Here is a 7934-nt window from a genome sequence, read left to right as displayed (position 1 = left end):
AGGTGAATGCACCAATTTGTAAGTCGCTCTGGATAAGAGCGTCTGCTAAATGACTTAAATGTAAATGTAAATGTAATATCACCATGCGCAATGCCAAGCTTCGATGAAGTGGTGTAAACTCACTGCCATTGGACTATGGAGCAATGGAAACACGTTCTCTGGGGTGACGAATCACGCTTTACCATCTGGCAGTCCGACAGACAAATCTGGGTTTGGTATTTTATTAGGATCCCAATTAGCTGTTGCAAAAGCAGCAGCTACTCTTCCTGGGGTTCACATAAAACATAAAACCGAATGACATAAAACAAAACATTAATAGACAAGAAAAGCTCAAGGACAGAACTACATACTTTTTAAAAAAGGCACACACAGCCTACATGTCAATGCATACACAGAAACTATTTAAGTCAAATAGGGGAGAGGCTTTTTGCCATAAGGTGTTGCTTTATCTGTTTTTTTAAACCCAATTTGCTGTTTATTTGAGCAATATGAGATGGTAGGAGAACGCTACCTGCCCAAATGCATAGTTGCAACTGTAAAGTTTGGTGGAGGAATAATGGTTTTGGACTGTTTTCATGGGTCAAGTTAGGCCCCTTAGTTCCAGTGAAGGGAAATCTTAATGCTACAGCGTACAATGACATTCTAGACGATTCTGTACTTCCAACTTTATGGCAACAGTTTGGGGAATGCCATTTCCTGTTTCAGCATGACAATGCCCCCGTGCACAAGGCAAAGTCTACACAGAAATGGTTTGTTGAGATCAGTGTGGAAGAACTTGACTGGCCTGCAGAGAGCCCTGACTTCAACCCCATCAAACACCTTTGGGATGAATTGGAATGCCAACTGTGAGCCAGTCCTAATCATCCAACATCAGTGCCCAGCCTTACCAATGCGCTCGTGGTTGAATGGAAGCAAGTCCCTGCAGCAATGTTCCAACATCTAGTGGAAAGCCTTCGCAGAAGAGTGGAGGCTGTAATAGCAGGAAAGGGGGGGGGCCAACTCCATAATAACCCATGATTTTCGAATGAGATGTTTGACAAGCAGGTGTCCACATACTTTTGGTCATGTAGTGTATGTATTGCGTTCTTTCTTTCCGTAAATCCCCAGCTGTCTTCCTCTGTTTTAATCTTCCTCATAAACATCCTCTATCTAATCTATTTTTATAACCACAATACTCAACAGGTTGGAATTCTCCCCGGGGGGTGTCAAACATCAGCCCCAGCAAACAGGAAGGAGTGGAACCCACTGTTTCAGGACCTCATCACCCACCCCCCCCCCCCCCCCCCCACACACACTTTCCATACTCCGCCCCCATTCATATCCTCTCTCAGACCCTCTATTGATTATTTCTTACATTCCATCCCTCCTCTCTCCTTCATCTCGTCTGGCCCTTTACAGTGGTGACACAAAAAGATACACATCTCTCTGCTTTGAATGAAAGATATGTGGTGAATACTGTTACCGTCTGTGTTGTGGGTTCTGCTGAACTCATGTGGGTATGTGTATGACACAGGGTCAGTTCTCTTGCCGGTTTGCCGTCGCCTCTGTACGCCGATGACATCATCGTTTGGCATCAATTTGAACATACTCTCTGAAGACGTTTGTACTCTTGAACTTATCATCCCCGGATCAGAGGCGGAGTATGGGTTCGATGCAGTGTGGGACAGCTCCTTTTCAGGATGGGGTATATAGAGCAATATACAGGACAAGCTGTTTACATGTCCACTTTCTAAACAAGTGCTCTGCAGAGTGAGAGGGAAACAAAAAAAGTGTATGTGTGTGTGTGTGTTTACCAGAATGGAGTGGATGAGAAAATGAACCCAGAGAAAAAGGGTGGGGTGGGGCTGCTGACTATAAGTGCATCCTATTGATCTATACAGTATGTCCATCCATGCGCAGGCCCAGCCTAGTCTCAGGGGATGTTGCAAGAGAAAAACAGACCGAGACAGAGCTCTGCTAAAGAAGCATCTTCAACTATTCTGAGGAACTGTTCTCCCCATCTTGTGGTTTCTCTGCTTACTCAGGAAAAAGGTTGTTTATATCTATTTATTTATTTGATTCATCAGAGTTATCCAGAGAGCTGCAAAGGTCTCAGGTTGAGTGTCCACCGAGAAGCCAACGGTTATGAGTCAAGCATTTGACTGCTCAAGTGGTCACACACGCTGTGGAATGAAACGGACATCCTGTGTAGCCCATCTTTACGAGAGGTCGTGGTGAGCGAACGCATGTTCAGGTTAGTTATGTGTTATCATCGTCTGATCTTGGTGAGCGGAGCAGGGCTCCTTCTAACAATCTCCATCGGGCTGTGTGCCCCAACGGCTGACCAGTACTCTCGTGGAGTGGTAAGTAGGAAACCCTACACGCTTCTTCCAGTCCGGTAATGACAACCAATTTAATAACCTTCATTATTCGCATTTATGACATTCCCTCAGATTCATATGACATGTGAGATGTACATAATTAGATATTAAATACGTTTTCATACAATAGGCATTGTTCAAATAGCCAGATTGGCATACTATGTTCAATGCTAGTATTGGGACTCTACTAATGATTTACACTAGATCCTTACTGCCATTTGCATTGAATTATTTGACTGTGGTGTTGCCCATAAATGTTATGTTTCAGTTATGTGTTTTAAACTTAAAGAAAAGCTCATGGTAGTTATGTGTTTTAAACAAAAGAAAAGCTTGTTGGACTCAAATGTCGGCAGGCTAATGTTTAACAATAAATAGCATATGGTGGTGCATGTTTACAATATTCCTTGGAACTGAGGCCAGTGTATATGCATACTGGAGATAGTTTCACAGTGTGTGTGTGTGTGTGTACAAAGTGCATGTATGGTATCATTCTTGAGCTGTCTTTTTCCACAAACATTTGTGTTTCTTCCACATGTGCAAAAACACTTAATCACTACTTATTCTGTAATATATCAAGGAATTAGGAATCACTCTGTGCATGTATGTGTGCCTCTCTCTCTATGGAGGACTGGCTGAGTCGGTATGGGTACCTGCCCCCTCCAGACCCCCGCACAGAGAGGCTCCAGACCAGGGAGGGCATCCAGAAAGCTCTCCGCCAGATGCAGAGGTTTGCTGGGCTAGAGGAGACAGGAACACTGGGTAAACTCTTTAGCATACTTTTGCAACGCTGAGTCTATGTTTAATTGGAAAAAAACATGCTTTAATTGCTAAATGGACAAAATACCTAAATGTTATTAAATAAAATAGTTTTAAAAAATGTTTTATTCAAATATATATATATATGACTGCACAGTGAAGGAAAAGTAGCCAACAAGTGCTCAGAATATGTGTGACTTCCTTCAAGACTGTTGGAAAAAGCATTCCAGGAGAAGCTGGTTGAGAGAATGTCTAGAGTGTGCAAAGCTGTCATCAAGGCAAAGGGTGGCTATTTGAAGAATCTCATCTCGACACTTCTTTGGTTACTACATGATTCCATATGTGTTCTTTCATAGTTGATGTCTTCACTGTTATTCTACAATGTAGAAAATAGTAAAAAATAAAGAAAAACCCTTGAATGAGTAGATGTTCTAAAACTTTTGACCAGTAGTGTGTGTAATTATTTATATATATATATATATATAATTATATATATATATATATATATATATATATATATATATATATATATATATATGAGAGAGAGAGTGAGCCTGGATAACTTCATCCTTGTTTCTCCACCCTAACTGTTATTGTACACACTGATGAAAGAATAGAATATAATTATAAAAATATGAATGTCCTCTATCTCTCCCCCTCTCTCTGGCCCCCCTCCCTCTCCTCCCTCAGACCATGCTACTCTTTCTTTGATGAAGACCCCTCGCTGTTCCCTGCCTGACATTGTCGGAACGGAAGACCTGAGGAAGAGAAGGAGGAAGAGGAAAAAGAGATATGCTTTGACCGGGCTGAGCTGGAAAAAGAATGATATCACCTGGAGGTATGATGTCGCTGAAAAATACTAGTTATAAACGGGTTAGTTTGAGCTCTGAATGCCGTGGTATATCAGACCGTATACCACAGGTATGACAATAAATTACTATTTACTGTTCTAATTACGTTGGTAACCGGTTTATAATAGCAATAAGGCATCTCGGGGGTTTGTGGTATATAGCCAATATACCAAGGCTAATGGCTGCATCCAGGCACTCTTTATTGCGCCGTGCATTTTAACAGCCCTTAGCCGTGGTATATTGGCAATATACTACACCTCCTCTGGTTTTATTGCTCAATTATACACCATGTTTGTTGACAATGTCTAGAACACAAGTTACCAGATTCTGAATGAATTTAGTTACCAGATTTTGAAACAACTCAGTTACCAGCTGTTTACGTGGAACATACTAGGCCATAATAATCTCCACTCGATTTAACATTTAAAAAACAGAGACGTGCTAGTTAAAAAGCTCAGATTTAAAGTGGGCTTATTTTATTTTTTTGAAATGGGTCTTGCCTGTCCCTAAATAGCAAGAAGCCAATTGTACAGTACATTCAATTTTCCTGCCAGTTCTTGACTATTGTGACAGCATTTACCAGAATGCAGCAGCCATTACTCATAAACCTTTGGATGCCATCTACCATAGTGCCCTTCATTTTATCACAGGTGACGGATTTAATCCTCATCACTGTATCCTGTATCAAATGGTTGGCTGGTCCTCATTATTAAAATCCCGTAGATCACTTCATTCCTCCCTTATTGTTTCCAAAGCTCTACTACTAAGCTTCCGATTTACCTAACTTGTTAAAGTATAAAATCACGAGATACCAAACCTCAGGTCCTCACCGAACTAGGATAATCCGCTTTTAGTTTTAATACACCTCATTGCTGGAACCAACTACAAAATACATTAGAATTGGATGTTCTGGTACAGCTCTGTAATTTAATATAGCTTGGGGACCTTACTGAAGAATGTACGTTTTTCTAGAATATTTGTGCTGTATTTTATTTTGTTTGACATTGTATCGTATTTTCATTGATTTTGTCTTATGAATTGTACTGTATATGCAGGCAGAGCCATTTACCGGGGTTTGAGTTTTAGTGAGGTCCGGAAAGAGAGGAATCTACGAACACATAGCCTATTAGCTATACAATTGTAACGTTATACCGCTAAAGGGGGGGGGGGTATGATTCATTATTCACAATGACACACAGAATCAGCAACTGTTCAGTCAGTTGGAATGATGAATTGTATAAAATCATCAACCCTTCACATAGTTATTTATTTTTATAGTTATGACATAGCGTTCACGTTTCTGATCCTAGGCATTACTAATCAAGTTCCGCACAAACAGACATCAATGGAGCACACAGTCATTGCATTATCACATTCACATGAAATATTAGACTATTAAGATTTTGTATTAATATCAGTGATGTAGTGGTAAAAAAAAGTGGGTAATTAGTAAACAATAAACTCCAGTGGGCGATTGAGATAAGACGAACATCCATCGATACAAACTAAGACCTATTACATTTTTAGAACTGTATTTTTGCATTTTCATTTTAATGTAAACCTATAGGGAAGATAGGCTATGTGGAGATGTTCATATTGAAACATATTTATATTTTTTTAAGCTCCTAATAGGGGTGTATCAGTTCACCAAACCCACGTATCAGTAGGTATTGGGGTTTTACGGTCACAGTTCAGTTTTGGTACAGCGGGAAAACAATGTTCAACATTCACAATGTTCCCTGCATTGTCTGCTCTGACCGGATTGTTATATTGGGCAATGTAGGGCCCTCGAGTGGCACAGCGGTCTAAGGCACTGCATCTCAGTGCTAGAGGCGTCACTACAGACACCCTGGTTCGAGTCCAGGCTGTATCACAACCGGCTGTGATTGGGAGTCCCATTTGGCCCAGCGTTGTCCGGGTTTGTCCAGTGTAGGCCGTCATTGTAAAGAAGAATGTGTTCTTAACTGATTTGCCTAGTTAAATAAGGTACAAAAAAAGTAACGCTTTTTAACCAGGTGGAAATATACCGGTAGTGAATTTGTAAATACCAGTTGGATGCATTCATGTGATTTGAACTAGTTGAGAAACACAGATTGGTTAATGGCCAACAAGCTGTGTCAACCATAAACTAAAAGTACAGCTTTCAAGCTTGTAAACAAATTATAGAGTTTATAAACCACAAATATATTTATTTTTATAAATAGTTAATGCATTTACAGTGCCTTCAAAGTATTTTGTGGGTTAAAATGGATTAAATTGAGATTGTGTAACTGGTCTACACAAAATACCCCATAATGTAAATGTTGAAGTATGTTTTCAGAACTTTTTACAAATTAATACAAAATTTGAAACTAAAAGTCCAGAAATATTCAACTCCTTTCTTATGGCAAGCCTGAAGAAGTTCAGGAGTAAAAATGTGCTTATGAAGCCACATAATATGTTGCATGAACTCATTCTGTTTACAATAATAGTGTTTAACATGTTTTTTGAATGAATACCTCATCTCTGTACCCCACGCATAAAATTCTGTAAGGTTCCTCAGTCGAGCAGTGAATTTCTAACACAGATTCAACTACAAAGACTAGGGAGGTTTTCCAATACCTCGCAAAGAAGGGCCCCAATTGGTAGGTGGGTAAAAATAAAATAAAAAGCAGACATTGAATATCCCTTTGAGCATGGTGAAGTTATTAATTACACTTTGGATGGTGGATCAATACACCCAGTTACTACAAAGATACAGTCGTCCTTCCTAACTCAGGTGCCGAAGACGAAGGAAACCGTGAGGCCAATGGTGACTTTAAACCAGTCACAGAATTTAATGGCTGTGATAGGAGACGACTGATGATATCAAAAATATTGTAGTTACTCCACAATACTAACCTAAATTACAGAGTGAAAAGAAGGAACCCTGTACAGAATAAAAATATTCCAAAACATGCATCCTGTTTGCTATAAGGCACTAAATAAATGTACTTTATGTCCTGAATAAAAAGTGTTATATTTGAGGCAAATCCAATCCAACACAACACATCACTAAGTACCCCTCTTCATATTTTCAAGAATGGTGGTGGCTGCATCATGTCATGGGTATGCTTATTATCGGCAAGGAATGGGGAGTTTTTATAGGATAAAAATAAATGAAATAGAACTAAGCACAGGCAAAAATCCTAGACGAAAACCTGGTTCTGTCTGCTTTCCAATAGACACTGGGAGACATTCACCTTTCAGCAGGACAATAACATGCTTACCAAGACGATATTAAATGTTCCTGAGTGGCCTAGTTACAGCTTTGACTTAAATTGACTTGAAAGTCTACAGCAAGACTTGAAAATGGCTGTCTAGCTATGATCAACAACCAACTTGACAGAGCTAGAAGCAACTATTTGTCCAATGCCGTTGTAATCTACTGGGAATCCAAAATCTTATCAACTTTCTCTTTCATAGTGTAATGTTTTACACATTCAAAAGTCTCTCAGGCTATCACACAATGTTATGCAAATTAGTTGCTGTATGTGAGGATGCTGGAGCATGCTGAGGGAGAGTCTTTGGTGAGGCGATTGTGCGGCGGGTCAGTGCTGGGGTGCACTGTCTGTTCATCCAAATAAATTACAACTTGGTTATTTATGGGAAATCAGTGTCCTAGGACTGTTTACGCTAGTCAAACTATGTGTGATTTTCATTGGCTTTACAGGCTCGTTACAAATTGGTGGCAATGGTGGGATCTGCATGTCAACTAGCTAACAACTTACGAGCTTGGCTAATTTTAGCTGGTTAGCTGCATTGGAAAATGGAGGGAAAAGTTGAACAACCCGGGAACAGCAATCAACAACCACTGGCCGACCGACAGCCGGTGGTGGATCAGCCGGATGCCATGGACAGTCGGATTGACCAGCCAGTGTTCATGTCAGAATCTTTCAAGGGGAAAGAAGATGAATGGACTGTTTGGATTGAACAATTTGAGTTAGCA

General features: G+C 40.1%; 1 protein-coding gene across 2 annotated transcripts in view; it reads left to right on the top strand.

Moving 5' to 3' along the window:
- Positions 1 to 886: 886 nt before the first annotated feature.
- mmp25a (matrix metallopeptidase 25a) overlaps positions 887 to 7934 on the top strand; it is a 28281-nt gene continuing 21233 nt past the window's right edge. The window contains exons 1-3 of one of the 2 annotated variants that reach the window (XM_046307362.1): positions 887 to 2233; positions 2987 to 3119; positions 3807 to 3954. In XM_046307362.1, coding sequence (XP_046163318.1) covers positions 3080 to 3119; positions 3807 to 3954 — 188 coding nt within the window. In that variant the 5' untranslated portion in view covers positions 887 to 2233; positions 2987 to 3079. Of the gene's footprint in view, positions 2343 to 2986; positions 3120 to 3806; positions 3955 to 7934 lie in introns of both variants that reach the window. The other variant, XM_046307360.1, reaches the window with a different exon arrangement.

The sequence above is a fragment of the Oncorhynchus gorbuscha genome, linkage group LG16 (genome assembly GCF_021184085.1).
Source record: "Oncorhynchus gorbuscha isolate QuinsamMale2020 ecotype Even-year linkage group LG16, OgorEven_v1.0, whole genome shotgun sequence".
NCBI lineage: Eukaryota > Metazoa > Chordata > Actinopteri > Salmoniformes > Salmonidae > Oncorhynchus > Oncorhynchus gorbuscha.
This window is presented reverse-complemented; position numbering and strand designations above follow the sequence as displayed.